Source organism: Lepisosteus platostomus, chromosome 9 (genome assembly GCF_059453375.1).
Source record: "Lepisosteus platostomus isolate fLepPlt1 chromosome 9, fLepPlt1.hap1, whole genome shotgun sequence".
Taxonomy (NCBI): Eukaryota; Metazoa; Chordata; class Actinopteri; order Semionotiformes; family Lepisosteidae; genus Lepisosteus; species Lepisosteus platostomus.
The window spans coordinates 3743463-3761180 of record NC_142619.1 but is presented as its reverse complement, the minus strand read 5'-3'; the positions used below and the strand labels follow the sequence as shown (position 1 = coordinate 3761180).

General features: G+C 45.8%; 2 protein-coding genes across 5 annotated transcripts in view; one reads left to right on the top strand and one right to left on the bottom strand.

Annotated features, from left to right (window-relative positions):
• Positions 1–3909, bottom strand: part of tbc1d30 (TBC1 domain family, member 30) — a 41847-nt gene extending 37938 nt beyond the window's left edge. Inside the window, exons 1-2 of one of the 3 annotated variants that reach the window (XM_088646441.1) lie at positions 2760–3909; positions 1327–1491 (exon numbers count right to left, since the gene is read on the bottom strand). In XM_088646441.1, coding sequence (XP_088502567.1) covers positions 1327–1491; positions 2760–3297 — 703 coding nt within the window. In that variant the 5' untranslated portion in view covers positions 3298–3909. The remainder of the gene's footprint in view (positions 1–1326; positions 1492–2759) is intronic. The other 2 variants (XM_088646442.1, XM_088646443.1) reach the window with 2 other exon arrangements.
• A 5009-nt stretch (positions 3910–8918) lies between these two features.
• gnsa (glucosamine (N-acetyl)-6-sulfatase a) overlaps positions 8919–17718 on the top strand; it is a 19806-nt gene continuing 11006 nt past the window's right edge. Inside the window, exons 1-6 of one of the 2 annotated variants that reach the window (XM_088646496.1) lie at positions 9562–9691; positions 10081–10253; positions 11501–11560; positions 12813–13019; positions 14622–14687; positions 16436–16534. In XM_088646496.1, coding sequence (XP_088502622.1) covers positions 12882–13019; positions 14622–14687; positions 16436–16534 — 303 coding nt within the window. In that variant the 5' untranslated portion in view covers positions 9562–9691; positions 10081–10253; positions 11501–11560; positions 12813–12881. Of the gene's footprint in view, positions 9692–10080; positions 10254–11500; positions 11561–12812; positions 13020–14621; positions 14688–16435; positions 16535–17718 lie in introns of both variants that reach the window. The other variant, XM_088646495.1, reaches the window with a different exon arrangement.

Genomic DNA, 17718 nt, shown 5'->3' with positions numbered 1-17718 from the left:
ACACCAGGTGGCGCCAGTGAGCCGTGTTTAATCGAAGAGCCCACGAAAGAGTCAGAACTCCAAAACTAGCAATGGGATAATAACAAACGCTTTAACGCTTTCAAAGGGTCTAGCCCTAGAAGTCCTTGTAGCACCTGCGGCTCATATCGCATGGTCTTCTTCTGCACATGTACTTCAAGAAATGTGCAGGGCTCCTGTCATTCTTCGGTTGTTTCACCTGCTATTCATGTTGTGTTTTGATAATAATGTAATGTGATAATGTTGCTTTATTAGCCCTATACAATTTCTTGCATGAGGAATTTGTCTTGTTCCCAGACCCCAGCTTGCTCTCCATGAGACACACAGACAGAGGGAGAGAAGCTGGGGGTCAGAGCGCAGGGTCGGCCATTTATACAGCGCCCCTGGAGCAGCTGGGGTGAAGGGCCTCGCTCAGGGGCCCCAACGGAGTAGGATTCCTCTGCCGGCTGCGGGATTTGAACCGGCAACCTCCCAGTCACAGGCACAGATCCTGAGCCACAGAGCCACCACTCCACCCCGGCAATATATACACCTCTGTGCTGTGCTGCTTCAGACTGATGTGCAGTTTTCCTACAGCTTTCCTACAGCCAGCCTGGGAGAACCCGATTTTTTTTTTATGCTTGAAAAATGTGTTGTACAACAACAGAGAACCATTGACACAGCATGGCTCGTATGTTAGTCTACAAGAGCAGGAGCTGGAGTAGACCAAGTGATGAGCGGCTTTCTGTGTCCCTCAACCAGAGAAGGATACAGAAGGCAGCTGCTGCCATGCTGTTACATTGTGGGAAGTCGTTTGGTTAGCTCATTTAACCTGTGACCTTTCACCTTGAACTTTGACCCCGTGACAGCCACAAGCCATTAACCCATGGAAAAAAAAAGGCCAGAGCAAAGATAAGCGTGCTAACCAAATAACACATTTGCATCTGCTATTAATGCGTTTCTCTCAGGTACGCTATCTCTATGCTGAGGTGAAGGGACATTTGAATCAAATTGGGCAACAAGGATGAGCTCAGAATTACAGATACATCATTCTATCCTTTTGGCCCCTTTTTTTATTAACATGGGAATGATCTCAAATTCACAATACTTCACAAAAGTATCAATGAAATGAACTGTGTTCATTACTACAATGTGCTGCTTGTGCAGAGGCTTCAGTGTATAACATTAAACGTTTGCCTCTGTGATCAGCGCTACTAGCTTCTACATTTGGTTTACAGCCTCCAAAGCAAATTCTGAAGAAGAAAGTAAGTTGGTCCTTCGATTTTGGAAAGAATCTTGGCTAACAAACATAAAAAAATAACTACTTACGCCTCTTCTGGGACACGGCCTGCAAGCACGCTGTTACAATGTCACTGTTCTTCTGGAGCTTGTGGTACAGCCTGTCCTTCCTCCTGAGCTGTCTGACCAGCTTCGCGGACTGGATCCCAATCCGATAGTTCACCTCCTGGACGATCCACTTGAGCTCCTCCGTGTCTGGGCCACGTGGGAAAAATATAAGAAAAATATAACACTGTCAGCTGCAACTCATTCCAAGGACTTGAGGAAATCCATCTGTCCATTTTCCGGACTTTAGTAATACACTTCAACCACACCTTGCTTTCTTTTTTCACTTCTTGGAGAACATCCACGCATCCGTCTTTCCAATTGCCTCACCCAATTCATTGTCATGGGGGGCCAGAGTCTATCCTGGCAAGCAACGGGCACAGAGGCAGGATACGCCCTGGATGGGACGCCAGTCCATCACAGGACACACACAGACACCAACGCACTCTCTCACCAGGACCTATTCCTATTAACCCCCCCACCCACCCAGCATGTCTTTGGACTGTGGGAGGAAACCGGAGCACCTGGAGGACCACACGAGAACACGCAAACTCCACACAGACAGCACCCCAAGTCCAAGTCAAGGAATTGAACCCAGGGCCCCAAAACTCGGAGGCAGCAACACTGACCCCTGCTGCCCTCAAGGTGATTCAAAATATCCAAATCACAAAACTTTAAGACCAATTACTAGAACACTATATCGCCTTTCCAACACAAGTCGCTTATCAATCAGACTCTTTATCGTACAGTTAACCTGGTGTAATGCATGCACACTGAATTAATATAGGGAGGGTGTAAAAAGTATTTAAAGTATTAAAAACGTTTTGACTTTGTACTTCGCATTAAAAGGAAATATTGATGACCGCTATTAATTATTGTGCTTCTACTCTATGACATCCCATATCATATATGCTGTCGCAAAACGGGCCATTCTTATCTGTGCAGGTTAGGCCACTAAAGAAGTGGTACAAAGCTTCTAACCTAAAATAAAAAAAGGAATTTCTAGCTCAGGCTGCAAGAGCCAAAATCTCGTTGTTAACGTCATTAATGGCCGATACATCCCCTTTAAGTAAAAAAAAAAAACAAAACAAAACGACACCGGGGACCTTGAAAACAGAGCTCATCCAGGAGAACAGACTCGACCGTTTCAATACCAGCTGCTAAAAATTCTCACCTGGCGACTCGACTTGAACGGCCGTGTGCAAGCCGCGATATCACCTGTATGAGTCAACCTTCAGCATGATATGTATGAAAAGTGCTTGGGCAAAAACAAATTCGCAGCTGTTTAATGGCGTTGCATTAAAATAAAAGCCAACAGCGCTGGCATTTCGTGTTATGAACAGTAAAATTGAACTCAAAAGACTTCTCTGTAGAGTGTCGGTCCTGATTGTTACGTAAACCTACATACGATACGATACCTTTCTGGGCCAGGTACTTCATCTGGTGTCGCCGGGTGTGCTTCTCCTGCAGCTCCAGCAGGAAGTTCGAGCCGGTGTTGCTCCGGCCCAGGAAGGCATCGGAACTCGAGGCTTCGGTCGAGCTGTCCACGCTGTCCGCGCTCTTCCCTCCGGAGCCGGAGTACGTGTCGTAGAGCTCCACGAGAAGGCAGTCCACTATGGAGGTGCGGGGGACACGCGCGGGCCCGGCCCGTTCGAGTTCGCGGTCCGGCCAGGGTCCGGTCCAGGTGGGCTCCGCAGCGTCCCGCACCTCGCCGTTGCGGGGCTGGGTCGGGCTCGGGCGTGTTGCGGGCGTCCCGTTCTGCTCGGCGGGGAACCCCTCGTTTTCTCCCCGCTGGCTGGACTCCCGGACCGTCTTCCGCCTGGCGGGGACCCACCGCTGAAACGCCGAGAAGCCGTCCGCCGGGGGGGAGCCGCCGTCCTCCCCCCCGGAGCCCCGACCAGCGCAGATGTCGATTTCCAAAAGTTCGCTCCGGCCAAGTTGTACCGGAGACGCCATTTTTTTTTTCGGTCTGTTTGCTTGCCCTCACCGCGGTCTCCAGCCCGCTTACGCCTCACATCCTGCTCCAAGTGAAGAGAAGTTTATGCGCAGCGGGGCCGGGGCAGGTGAGACGCGCACAGGTAACCACGCACCCACGCCAGGTGGCCCTCCGTGTAACTTCACCGCAGAGCACAGTTCCGGGTGCATCCCATTCCCGCAGCCGAGGTTGAGCCGGCTGGTGATCATGTTTCCTTCCTGCGATTCAGATAGCTTGAAGAACTCCCCTCCTGCGGCTCATAGTAGCGCCCGCTTGAATTGTCCTGCTGCACAAACGTGTTGTGTTGTTGTTGTTGTTGTTGTTTTTTTACCCCACCTCCGAGCAGGTGTAAACTGTAAAGGTAGCAGAGGTACCTGCGCAGAACACGCACATTATCGAGACGTGTTTTTTTGTCTGGGACCGACAGCCCAGATCCGAGCCCAGGGCGCTCCGGGAAGCTTAAAACTTGCCGTTTATTTATTTATTGTTACAGGACGTTGTTCTCCGGGACATCCCGGATCTCGTGTCTCAGGCCGCCCGCTGGAATTAAACGACACCTCCGAAAAGTGTTTGTTTAAAATAAACCACCCTCCCCTATTCTAAATAGCAGGGAATACCTTTATTTCAGTTTCAGTGTAAACTATTTTGTTCCCCTCGCAAAACATTCAAAGCCCGTGAGGGTAAAGACTCCCAATGTTTTCCTCGGAGTCGGAATAAAATCCGTAGAAATGTCTTGATTAATCTTCGACATTGTGCATTTTGTTCGCTTCTGTTGCGTGTTTTCCTCCCTTGTGCAGAAACACTCTCCGAAGGCCATCTTCTGCGTTTGGAACCGATTTTGTTTTCAGGTAACAGTTAACCGTGATCAATCTGTTTCCTAGCACAAAGGCTAGCGTTTTCGCTTAATGGACGTGGAGAGGGTAACACTGCGAAATCATGAACGTCTCGGAGGTTCAGGTCAGTGGGAATTGAAGATGGCTAATGCTTTGTTTATCCTCTCCCTAATAAAAGCGGTATTAATTACAAAGTTGTTAAAAAAAACAAGACTGGTGGCTTTCAGTAAATTGTTGCTGATCATAAACTACAGTACATATAAATATTCAATTCAACTTTGTCATTATACGTACACGGGTGCACAGTACAGTGAAAAGTGTTGCTCATTAGTCTCTCAGGTGCAGTATATAAATATAGAACAGCAGACAAGACAGTAGACAGAAATACAATACCAATAACAGTGTGAACAACAGTATGGCGCCAGTGCACAATCGTCAAAAACTGTGCAAATATGAAAGCAGAGAAAAGTATACAAACAGGACAAAAACAGTGCAAAAGTAATTCGGTGAACCGTGCAAAAATAATACAGTGATTAATAACTAGTACAGTTTTAAGTACAATTTCGGCTGACATTCAGTTGTCGTGTATGTAGTGGTGTTGGAGTACAGTCACTGTGGGTACAGGAAGGAGAGATGATAGTATGATGGGAGGGAGTGGGGGCGTCACCAGCTTGACGGCTCTGGGGAAGAAGCTATTTTGGGGTCTAGTTGTGTGCGACTGGAGCGTCCGGAACCTTCTACCAGACGGTAGGAGGCGGGACAAACAAGTTATGACTGGGGTGAGTGGGGTCAGACATCATTTTGGTGGCTTTGTTCAGACTCCTGGCGTTGTAGATTTCCTGGAGGGATGGTAAGGCCCTGCCGATGATGTGTTGGGCAGTTTTGACCACCCGCTGCAGGGCCTGACGGTCAGACTGTGATGCAGCTGGTCAGTACGCTCTCCACCGGACATCTGTAGAAGTTGGCGAAGATCTGTGGATGCAGGCGGATTTTCTTCAGCCTGCTCAGGAAGTACAGCCGCTGTTGTGCCTTCTTGATGAGACTGGAGGTGTTGAGCGCTCATGTGAGGTACTTAGAGATGTGAACACCTAGGAACTTGAAGTTCTTCACCACAGTCCCTTCGATTGTAGAGGGGGGAGTGGACTTTTCCTTGTCTCCTGAAGTCAATGATCGGCTCTTCGGTCTTGCCGATGTCGAGACATAGGTTGTTGGTTCGGCACCAGTCTGCAAGTTGTTTCATCTCCTCCCTGTAGGCAGTCTCATCGTCGTCAGTGATGAGGCCAATGACTGTGGTATCGTCGGCAGACTTGACGATGGTGTTTGTGCTGAACTTAGCAGTACACTCGTGTGTGAACAGGGAGTAAAGCAGTTGGCTGAGCACGCAGGTGTTAAGGGTGAGCGTGTTGGAGGTGAGCTTGCCAATCCTGACAGTCAGGGGTCTGCTGGTGAGGAAGTCTAGGATCCAGCTACAGAGGCTGGTATGTCGACCTAGAAACCAAAGAGTTTCCCCCCATTTTAGGTCTTAACGTTTCAAAAACAAACACCAGCGTACATCTAGAAACATCTCCTACACGCTGTAGTTCATCTTGCTGATGACCAGATGTTTTTCCGTTTTGCCCTATATTTTGTGAAATAAAAAAAGTTACCGATGATGGAAAAAAAAACAGAAATGAGGAGAATTCAGGAAATAAAAGCGTTGGTCCTTCTTATGGATATTAAGAGATGGTGACACTGAGGAGAAAAGTGCTAACACCTTTAAAATATACAGCCAAATAAGGTTCACCTTAAATACAGTATGTTTCCATCCCTTCTTCTGAATTTCGGCAGGGTTAAATCCATTTGATCATTTGATTTGGTACCCTTATATGTATTCACTATAGTTTACCATGTGAAAGCAAATCACATGGTAAAGAATGTTATAACATTCACCCTTTTCCCAACCACTTTATCCAATACAGTGTCGCAGGGTAGTCGGACCCTATCCCAGCAAGCAATGGTACAAACAGACACGCACGCCATTTTTCCCAGAAGCCAGTTCAGCTTCCAGTATGTCTTTAGACTGGGGGGAGGAAACCCCCCATGACCACACAGAGAACATGCAGACTCCACACAGACAGTAAAATGGAAACGTACCCCCCCCCCAAAATGAAACATGAGATGTCATTAATATAATTAATAATTTATGAAGCAGAAAAAACAGCATGAATGTGCGCTGAGGGGTGAATAGGCGATATAGACCTTATAGAAAGACTATTGACTTTGAATTGAATGGCAGAATCTCTTATTAAACCCAGAAGCGTTTGGAGTGGAATTCCAGCAGACGTTCAGTAGGTCATGACATTTCTAAAAATCTCTTTTATCTTTCATTCCGACCTCACTATTGTACGGGCAAGAGCCGGGAGGTCAAGCGTCAGAAGCAGGATATGAGCTAAAAGAACTTGGCAAGGGACAGTGATCAAAACCAGCGTGACCTTGAGGTGCACAGAAATGAGAGCTACCACTCGTTGGCACTGCTTATTTACTGATTATGCAGGAACTGGTGCCCTTGAGAAGGTTTTCCGGAGCCATTCCCCCAGTTACACCGCACTCGAAACAGCCCAAAGACAGGCGATTCGATTTTTAAGAACTTTAGTTCCTTTTCACAAATAAATACAGAAAATCCTGAAAAGGAAAAATTTTACAGTATTTTATATACCAAAGGCAGTATAGTGTATGCACACATCTAGTTAAGGTCACAAAGCCAATGTAATTGATATTAATTACATTCTATATCTATAGCTCACAGATCATTTTGAATTGCTACCAAACATGAAAAATGCCATTTTTTCTTTACAAGTGTCACAGGGATCTGAGACACGGTCCTATTCCCTCTATTTTCCTCTGATTTTCTGCTCCCTCCCTATTCTCCACAGATATATGTAATAGTCTTTAATAATGGACCGGGCCTGGCCACCCGCTCCCCTGACTGGAACCTCGATGCCTTTGAACACCTCCATGTTCCTCCCCCTCCAAAGACATGCTGATGGGGTAATTGGCTTCTGGGAAAATTGGCCCTGGTGCGAGTGTGTGTCTGTGTGTGTGTCCTGTGATGGACTGGCCCTGGTGTGAGTGTGTGTGTCCTGTGATGGACTGGCCCTGGTGTGAGTGTGTCTGTGTGTGTGTCCTGTGATGGACTGGCCCTGGTGTGAGTGTGTGTGTGTCTGTGTGTGTCCTGTGATGGACTGGCCCTGGTGTGAGTGTGTGTGTGTCTGTGTGTGTCCTGTGATGGACTGGCCCTGGTGTGTGTGTGTGTGTGTGTGTGTGTGTGTGTCCTGTGATGGACTGGCCCTGGTGTGAGTGTGTCTGTGTGTGTGTCCTGTGATGGACTGGCCCTGGTGTGAGTGTGTGTGTGTCTGTGTGTGTCCTGTGATGGACTGGCCCTGGTGTGAGTGTGTGTGTGTCTGTGTGTGTCCTGTGATGGACTGGCCCTGGTGTGTGTGTGTGTGTGTGTGTGTGTGTGTGTGTGTGTGTCCTGTGATGGACTGGCCCTGGTGTGAGTGTGTCTGTGTGTGTGTCCTGTGATGGACTGGCCCTGGTGTGAGTGTGTGTGTGTCTGTGTGTGTCCTGTGATGGACTGGCCCTGGTGTGAGTGTGTGTGTGTCTGTGTGTGTCCTGTGATGGACTGGCCCTGGTGTGAGTGTGTGTGTCCTGTGATGGACTGGCCCTGGTGTGAGTGTGTCTGTGTGTGTGTCCTGTGATGGACTGGCGTCCCATCCAGGGTGTACCGTCCTTCAGATGAGACGGAAAACCGAGGTCCTGACTCTCTGTGGTCATTAAAAATCCCTGGGCATTTCTCGACAAGAGTAGGGGTGTTACCCCAGTGTCCTGGACAAATTTCCCATTGGCCCTCACCAATCATGGCCTCCTAATAATCCCCCTCTATGAATTGGCTTCATTACTCTGCTCTCCTCCCCACTGAGAGCTGGTGTGTGGGGAGCGTTCTGGCGCACTATGGCTGCTGTTGCATCATCCAGGTGGGGCTGCACACTGGTGGGGGTGGAGGGGATCCCCATTACCTGTAAAGTGCTCTGAGTGGAGGGTCCAGAAAAGCGCTATATAAGTGTAAGCAATAATAATAATACTTATTATTATTATTATTATTATTATTATTATTATTACTCTGTCTTGCACCCGTTGCTTGCTGGATAGGATAAAGGGGTTAGAAAACGGATGGACGGACATTTGGATTTCCACTTTCTTCACTTTCGTCTAGCTAAGGATTTTAACCAAGTTCACACTAGGAGTCAGACCGCCCCATGGATTTCCAGAAACAAAGGGGAATTTTTAACACGTATTGTATCAATAGGATTAATATATACATACAGGATCTGTATATTATAGTATATCATAGCAGTTCTAGCTTATAGCTTGCAGCTCTGTTATGATCTATCCTTCCATATTCTAAGCACTTTGGCAGGTTGCAATGGAGCTGGAGTCTACACAGGTAATATCGTTCACAATAACGATTTTAAAACGGGGGGTTGGGTCCAGTGGCCTCTGTTTTGAAGCAGAATTGCCATCGGCGTGCCTCAACACCACACCTTTTTAAAACCGTTTTGTTAATGAAACGGCAAGATTAGAAAAACAAACAAACAGGTTTATCATTGCGTATCCAACATCAGGATACATGTCCAGTCCGCTCTTTTTTTTATTTATGCTTAACAAAAGAACAAAAATTACAATACAAACAAGAGTAAATATAACAATTCAAGACAAAAATATCGTCAGGGGTACATAGTCTGCAAATACCCCCCTTCCATTTTAAAATGCTCAAACAGAGGGTACTTCCCAGACCGCTTCATTTTATGTATATAATAACGTGCCATTATAATAGTTACATGTATTACAAACGAAATTTTAATATTGTTTTCAGTGGGGCTGAAACTTAACATCTTTTTCATCAAAACAAATATCAATCTTGGTTTCTTTTTTAATATAAGTCTGCAACTTAATCCAGTTTACCCTAGGACAGAACCAAAACAAATGCTGAATAGTTTCAGGGCTATTGTCACACAAAAAACACATTTGTCATCTATATTAATTTAAAATCACTGGGTATGTCCAGTCCACTCGGGCCCTGAATCACAGAGACCAACTATCGCTTTAAGAGTGAAAACCGAAGCTCTTTTACAAGCAGAGCAAGGGGGGAGGTTATCAGCTGACTGGCCTGTTCCGTCGCGACACATGACCAGTGCTGTTTTTGTAGGATACTGGGACGTTGCTGCCAGCGGATGAACTCTTTGCTTTGACTGCTGGCGAAGATTGGATTTCACGCGTGTTGTACGGCTTCTCCGGCCTCCTGGCGACTGCATCTGTCTCACCCCGTGGAGGGAGAGAGAAAAAAAAAATGATTTCAATCAGATTATGGCTGACGGCTTTATTGAATTACTTGCTGGTCAGCGCCGGCTGGTTTCCCACTTACTCGAGAGTGGAGGCGACGTTTCACAGACCCAACATTGTCCTCATCCTGGCAGACGATTTAGATGTCGCGATCGGTGGGATGGTGCGTATCGCCACACTTGGGGGTTATAACGTTTCGCGTTAAAATGACCAGACTGTCCGATTGCATGTGGGGGACATTGTTCTGTAGCTCGACAGAGAGCCGCGATACCAGTCGTCTTGCATCAATCATGCATCAATAAAATAGCGTTAGATGAAAAGAATCCCCGCTTAGAAAAAATATACAATATTTCTTTACACCTGATTAATTAAAGCATCTTGTGCAGATGGACAGGGAGTGAGGGAAAATACTTGGGATTGTTCATCACGCCAGCCCGTGATTTCATCATGTGTCGGAGCTTCTAATAGCATCTCTTTATCTTTTCTACAAATTGCAATGTGCGAGGTGATTTTTTTTTTCGTGCACAGACAAAACGCCGTTTTTTTTCCCAGCCACGGCGCTATGAATTTCCCAAAAAACAAATGTCAGCCGAGCAGTCAGCTGAGGGTCAATACGGCGGAGATAGTCCGAGTCAGCCAACTCACAACAACAACAACAACAACCTTGGACCTTCAGAAAAACACGTTACACTCCAGCAAGCGGGGACTATTAACAGCACAACCAGGTCTTAACAGAACATTGCAAAACCGTCAGTCTTTTTATTTTGAAGGCTCCGACCTTTTTACCTTCCACAAATCGCTCAAAGTTACGCTGTTCTTGTACATACATGTACTGTATGTGAAGCCCCCTCGAGCTATTTTGTATTTTATTTTATTTTTTAAAAATATATCGTGCACACATGGTAATTTAAGGGTATATCGTTAGACAGTGTGGCAGTATGATGGTGTCCGGGGGTCAGTTCTGGAGCTGGAGTGCTCTCTGTGCGGAGCCTGCATGCTCTACTCTTGTTCACACAGTCCAGAAACATGCTGGTAGGTGAATTGGCTTCTGGGAAAACTGGCCCTGGTGTGAGTGTGTGTGTCTATGTGTGTTCTGTGATGGACTGGCCCTGGTGTGTGTGTGTGTATGTGTGTGTCCTGTGATGGACTGGCCCTGGTGTGAGTGTGTGTGTGTCTGTGTGTGTCCTGTGATGGACTGGCCCTGGTGTGAGTGTGTGTGTGTCTGTGTGTGTGTCCTGTGATGGACTGGCCCTGGTGTGAGTGTGTGTGTGTCTGTGTGTGTCCTGTGATGGACTGGCACTGGTGTGTGTGTGTGTGTGTGTTTGTGTGTCCTGTGATGGACTGGTGTCCCATCCAGGGTGTACCCTGCCTTGCGCCCGTTGCTTGCTGGGACAGGTTCCAACAAGGACCAGTTTTCCCAGAAGCCCTTTAAACCTCCCAGCATGTCTTTAGACTGTGGCAGACAACCGGAGCACCTGGAGAAATCCCATGTGGACACGGGGAGAACATGCAAACTCCACACAGACAGGACCCCAGGTCCGGAACTGACCCCAGGGCCCCAGTGCTGCGAGGCAGCAATGCTAACTATTGAGCCACTGTGCCAGCGAATATCCCTGTCCTCCAGTCTGCTGGGACAGTAATGTAGTGCAGTAAATGTAAACGTTGGTCCACTAGCCGTGAAGCCCAGATAGCTGGACACAAAGTCAATATTGTGATTCCACCTCTCTCACATGTTTTGACTGGAAAGTTGCACCAGGAATAAAGTGCTTCCTATTGAGAATAGTGGACAGGAACTGGCATACTGGTGGCCTAAATATAAACCATCACTCATTCCAGTGACTTGACTGTTCCTCAGCCCTTCTGCAACACAATAACTATTTTGAATCCATCAGCTTTTTCCATCCGTTTTTAACAGCAGCCCCTGGGTTCAGATATTTGGATTATTTTGTCCTTATTTTATTTTATTTTTCAGATTCCATTGAAAAAGACTAAGAAGCTCATTGGTGAAGCTGGAATTTCCTTTACAAATGCAGTAAGTGTCTTCTATGTGGATAAAAAACTACTCGTTCATACTTGTCCAGTCCAGAGGAAGAGTATGTGCCTGCATGGCAGGCTTTTTGTGCATCACTGTAGACCTCAAAAATAATTTTTGCAATCAAAGAACAACTTTGGGGTTCCCCTTTGGTTCACATCATAATAAAGGAACTGAGTCTCTTTAGTCTGAAGGGGTTTCCCACACTGACAGCCTAAAGGAACTGAGTCTCTTCAGTCTGAAGGGGAGTGTCCCACACTGACAGGCTGGAGGAACTAAGTCTCTTCAGTCTGAAGGGGAGTGTCCCACACTGACAGGCTGGAGGAACTGAGTCTCTTTGGTCTGAAGGGAGTGTCCCATTTTCACCGCCCTCCTGTAGTATAACATTTTTTTTATTAATCTCTGAAAATCCCAATTGTGTCTATATTATTCCTGCAGGCATCGTTCTGTGGATTCTTCTAATAAACTAGATGTTTTTTTTTTTACTGCAGCCTATAAGTGGTGGAAAGAATAATGATGCTATTCTGTACTTACTTGTGTTTTTCTAGTGTGGGGCCACTGTAGTAAATTGATTTTTGCCACGTAATTGTGAGAAAATTCTTTCTAAGTTAAAGCTGCAGTGTCCAGCATATGTCGTATTGTTTATATTATAAGTGTATGTTATAATGGCTGTTTCAAATGTTTCCTTTGTTCATTAAAGAGCTCATCCTGGAAAAAGAGTGTCTGGGAGGTGGAATCTCTACTTATGTTTATTGACATATATCGTAGCATATACTCCTGCATATTTTAGCATATATACTCATGGCTTACAGTACCTTATCTTACAGTATATGACAGTATGTGTTCAAGTATATAAATATATCATTCCTGACCAGCAATGGAGAGCAGAGAGACCTTATTTATCTAGGATGCAAACACCTATTATCTCGTCCCTCATATCTTTCCATAGCCCGTGTAATACTACTGAATTATACCCCTTTTATCCCTAAAATACAGAATTTCCATTTCTGATCAGTTCCCACGTCTTCCTCCAGAAATCACTCTGACTTCGTTTACGTCATACACTACTTGCCCAGGAAATGGATTTAAAGTTTTTTTTTTCTTCTTCTTGTGATGAAACGCTCTCCGGTTGGGGTTGAAGCAGGGGAGGTGAGGCGTTAGACACTCGAGGCCTCAGCTGGGGATGAGTAACAGGGAGCAATTTAGCAGGCCCTGAAATCTCGGCCTCAAGAGACGTCTCTGTCCTTCCCAGTATGTAGCCAGTCCCCTGTGCTGCCCCAGCAGAGCCAGCATCCTGACGGGGAAGTATCCTCACAACCACATGGTGGTAAACAACACCCTGGAGGGGAACTGCAGCAGCCCAGCCTGGCAGAAGAGGCACGAGCCCAACACCTTCCCAGCACTGCTCAGCCGGCACGCCCAGTACCAGACCTTCTTCGCAGGGAAGTATCTGAACGAGGTATAGGACAAGGACAGTCAGCTCTGGGCCTCAGTGGCCACAGGGTCTCCATCTGAGCTCCCGTTTGTTCAGCAACAGGCTCACCCCTCTCTCTTTCAGAGAATTCCCAGAAATCCCGCCATCTTAACTTCATGAGATCGCTAGGACAGAGGGGCTCCTGAACCCAGCCCTGGATCTGCTGGTTTTTCAGCTCTGCTAATCTCCAGCGCTGATTGATTGCTTTTATCGAGCATGTTTCTTCTGTCAGTGCTGACTCTCGGATGTTAGTGGCTCTGAGGAGACTGCTTCCAACAGCTTCAGTGCACAGCACCTCCAGCAGCCTCTCCACTGCTTGTTTGTTCTGGCTAAACAGCTCTCACTAGTTGATCAATTGATGATGAACAGACACAGGTGGGAGTGACCTTTTTGTCGGACACGCCCCCCAGTGGGAGGGACACGGTGTCAGACACGCCCCTGATGGGAGGGGCACTGCATTAGAGACATGCACAGTGGGAGTGACGCCGTATTGGGCACACCCCCAGAGGGAGTGACTCTGACACTGTACCAACCACACCCACTGTGGGAGTCACACTGTACAAACCACGCTCACTGTGGGAGTGACACTGTATCAGACACGCCCCCTTCAGGAGCGACACTACCAGACTCCCATGTGAGTGTTTCTTCCTTCTGCAGAGGTCCAAGTGGCTACATTTTAATGATGTAATGAAACAATAACAGTTCTGAAGTCCATGCTAGGTTGGTATCAACTACACGTCCCTTTTGACTAAAAGCTGGAAGCAAATTTACAAATATATCCCATACAAACAGAAAACTGAAAATCAGTTTGCTTGTGATTCAGAAGAGCTTAGCTGTAGCAAAACTCAAGAGGAAAGTCTTCCTCCACAACCCGGGTTCAGAATCGCTGATTGAACACCTCCAATATCTCAATGTATTAAACACCATTCCTTAATTGTACTGATAGGATAAGCTCTTCCCTTATTTCTGCAATAAAGAGTGGAACATGGTACCTTTATAGTGCAATTTACTACTAGAAATGTAATTTATATCATTATACTATCACTATATTATAATATGTATTAATTACTGTATTGACTGTATTATAACTAATGTATTATTACCAATTAATAATATAAATTATGGATAGAGTGGATTTTTACATCTCTTAATCCACTAGACTGTATTTTACCTTTATAGCATTCTGAATTAGTGGCACCTAAAAAAGAAAAACAGGTTCTGTACTGATGGATTCTTGCTGGCCTCAGTCTCTAGACTGAAATACCTACTGCGTTGTTATTGTAGTTATGTCAAATTTATAACCTAGATCCTACTTCAGCTGCGGTCATTCAAAAGCACTGTTTTGAAGTTAGTTTTGCTGTTCTGATGTCACAGTTCTTAATAATGGTAGATGGGGTGGTTTGGACTACAATTAAGCATCTCTATTCTTTCATACAGCTTTTGGCAATAGATACATCATCACGCACTGAATTAAAAATGGCCAACTGTGACCTTTTGATTTGCAGAGACTTGTAGTTTTTGTGTTTACTGGGATTGGAACTGTTATGTCTTCTGACTCCCTGCTCTGTGTCTTTGATGGTGTTCCAGTACGGAAACTCCGAGGCTGGTGGAATTAATCACGTGCCTCCTGGCTGGGATCATTGGTTCGGTCTGGTAAGGAAACCGCTCACCTGCTGAAAAGTCAACACCTACAGCCTCTTGGCTTTCTGGAAAAGTTCCTAAGCAAACACCCCTTTGTTTAACACTACTGCGGCTGGGCTCTAGAGTTCCTGGGACTGGGTGACCTTGACATTTAATTAGATTAGTCATTCGTGAGCGTTTGTGAAACCAAGGAAGTCTCTAGGATTTGGTTCCCAGTACAGATCGCTGATCACGCTGATAACCTCATTCAAATATTAAATGACGCTTGTAACCTGTCGCGTACACGGAGAAAGTGACTCATTTATTTTAGGTGTCTGCCTATGGCACAGAAGTAATGAACAGAACTTTGTGGGGAACAGAAAATGACGATTACAGTTTAAATCAAGCAAAAGGTATTGCCCCAGTTATTCTCGAGGTAGAACTGGTCCTGATGTTGCCCGAAAGAGTGAGAACTCGCTCAGATCACTCAGGAAAGAGCAACAGCAACAAAATAAACACATAGAAAGTGGTTAAATTCTCCTGCTCGTAACTCAGTGGATCAACAGCTTAGTTTTTATATGGTTGTGATTTAAAAGTTAGTCTGGGGCATGCCACCTCTAATCCTCTCTTTAAATTGGCAGTAGCTGAAGCAGGAGGGTTAGATTAGTCTAGTTCTGGATCTCCAACCCTTATTGAGGAGAGTGCCGGTCCAGTTAGTACAGAGGTCTCTGACCCTGGTTCTGGTGAGTACCGGTAGAGTCAGTACAGGGGTCTCTGACCCTGGTTCTGGAGAGTGCCAGTCCAGTTAGTACAGGGGTCTCTGACCCTGGTTCTGGAGAGTGCCAGTCCAGTCAGTACAAGGATCTCTGACCCTGGTTCTGGAGAGCACCAGTCCAGTTAGTACAGGGGCCTCCGACCCTGGTTCTGGAGGGTGCCAGTCCAGTTAGTACAGGGGTCTCTGTCTCTGGTTCTGGAGAGTGCCGGTCCAGTCAGTACAGGGGTCTCCGACCCTGGTTCTGGAGAGTGCCGGTCCAGTTAGTACAGGGGTCTCTGACCCTGGTTCTGGAGAGTGCCGGTCCAGTTAGTACAGGGGTCTCTGACCCTGGTTCTGGAGAGTGCCGGTCCAGTCAGTACAAGGATCTCTGACCCTGGTTCTGGAGAGCACCAGTCCAGTTAGTACAGGGGTCTCTGACCCTGGTTCTGGAGAGTGCCGGTCCAGTCAGTACAGGGGTCTCTGTCCCTGGTTCTGAAGAGTGCCGGTCCAGTCAGTACAGGGGTCTCTGTCCCTGGTTCTGGAGAACCCTGATGCAGTTGCTCTTGTAAGTCTCCTGTTTTTAAAGATTGGCTGCACCAAGCTTGATAAATAGCTAAATCAAAACCTGAATTGTTTAAGACTTCTGATCCCCGAGGGCTGAAGAGCACTTCGATTTTACTTCTAGATGATCTCTAAATGACTTCATGTTATAAATCACCTTGGTGATTTAATAGTGAACTGCTAGACTGGGGCTCCCGTAGAAACACTGCCCTCCAGGACCCCAGGGGGCCAGTATGTGGTACTAACTGGAAAAAAACAAGGGCAGCATGATTGGGCGGCGGTGGTCAACATTGGTAGGTTAGCTGAATTCTGGGAAAACTGGCCCTGAAGTCTGGGTGCGCGCCTGTGTGTGTTCCGCAGTGGACTAGCGTCCCATCCGGGGTGTACCCTGCCTTGCGCCTGTTAGAAAGTGGATAGATATGAAAGAAACAACCTCACAAGCTCATATGAATGTGTTTCCCTGCAGGAGAAGAACTCCAAGTACTACAATTACACGCTGTCAGTGAATGGCAAAGCAAGGAAACATGGAGAGAACTACAGCAAGGACTACCTAACAGACGTGTTGGTAAGACAGGGGACAAGGAGAGTAGGAACCTGAGGCTGTATCAAACTGTGTGAGCGTTTGTCTGTGCAACACACTGCTGCTTTGCCAGCTAAAATAAACAGTAGTTGAACTTGAACTTGAACTTGAACTTGAACTTTATTGCCATATGTAACCGGTACTGGTACAATGGAATTCTTACTTACAGAAAGTCTCTCGATTATAAAACAAGTGTAAAAAACAAAACAAAGTGCAAACAGTGCATCAAGACAATGTACAAACAAACTATAGACAATGTGCAAGTAAACATGCAGACAGTTTGAATGTAAACAATACAGACGTGTAAACAATGACTACAGTTTGAATGTAAACAATACAGAAGTGTAAACAATGACAATAGTTTTCCCTCTCTTGTCGTGCTGTGTGTAAGTAACTATCCACGCCACAGCATGATTTGTTTTTAATAAGGCTCATACTTTCATACATCTGTAGGTGCTGCTCCTGGCTAGAACGGTATTTTCCGCTGCCTGGTTCCACAGAAAAGGCAAATTCATTATCTCTTATGTTAGGAAAATAGCCCAGTTCTTAATCTGCCCATAAAGTTGAAGGAGGGAGGAGTCTGATATAAATAACGCTAAGGTTAAGGTTTGGTCTGTGGCTATTGTCATCTTTAGGGATTTGTTAACATGCTTTTAATCGGCTATAGAGGTTTGTTATCATTTTAATGTCTCCCTGACGTTTTAGCTCTATACAGTATATAATTCATTAATTGCTTCAAAATGGAATTTGCAACCCCTAACTGGATTAAAGAATAACCACTGATTCTGTAATAAAGTGAACCTTAAGATAGGTATGAGCTCAGGCATGTTACTCTTTCAAATGAGGATGACTGGATTCTTGGTTTCTCTCTGCACATTAAGTAATATGTTTATAGTGCACTATACTTCACTATCAGGTTCTATGGTTTTGCAGCATTAGAAGCCAGCCTTTTTAGCTAAGGTGAAGTGGTCAAGATATAATTTGATATTCATCAATAGTGAGTGTATCTATTTTTCTCACTTTAATCTTTATCTTTAAATATGTCATAAAATGTTCATAATTATGAGGGCTAATTTTATATTCCTATACATTATCTGTAGATTTGTATTACTGGAGTGCTTAGACTGCCACGAGGCTCTGAAATGAATTGCAGTTATTTTTTCAATGTC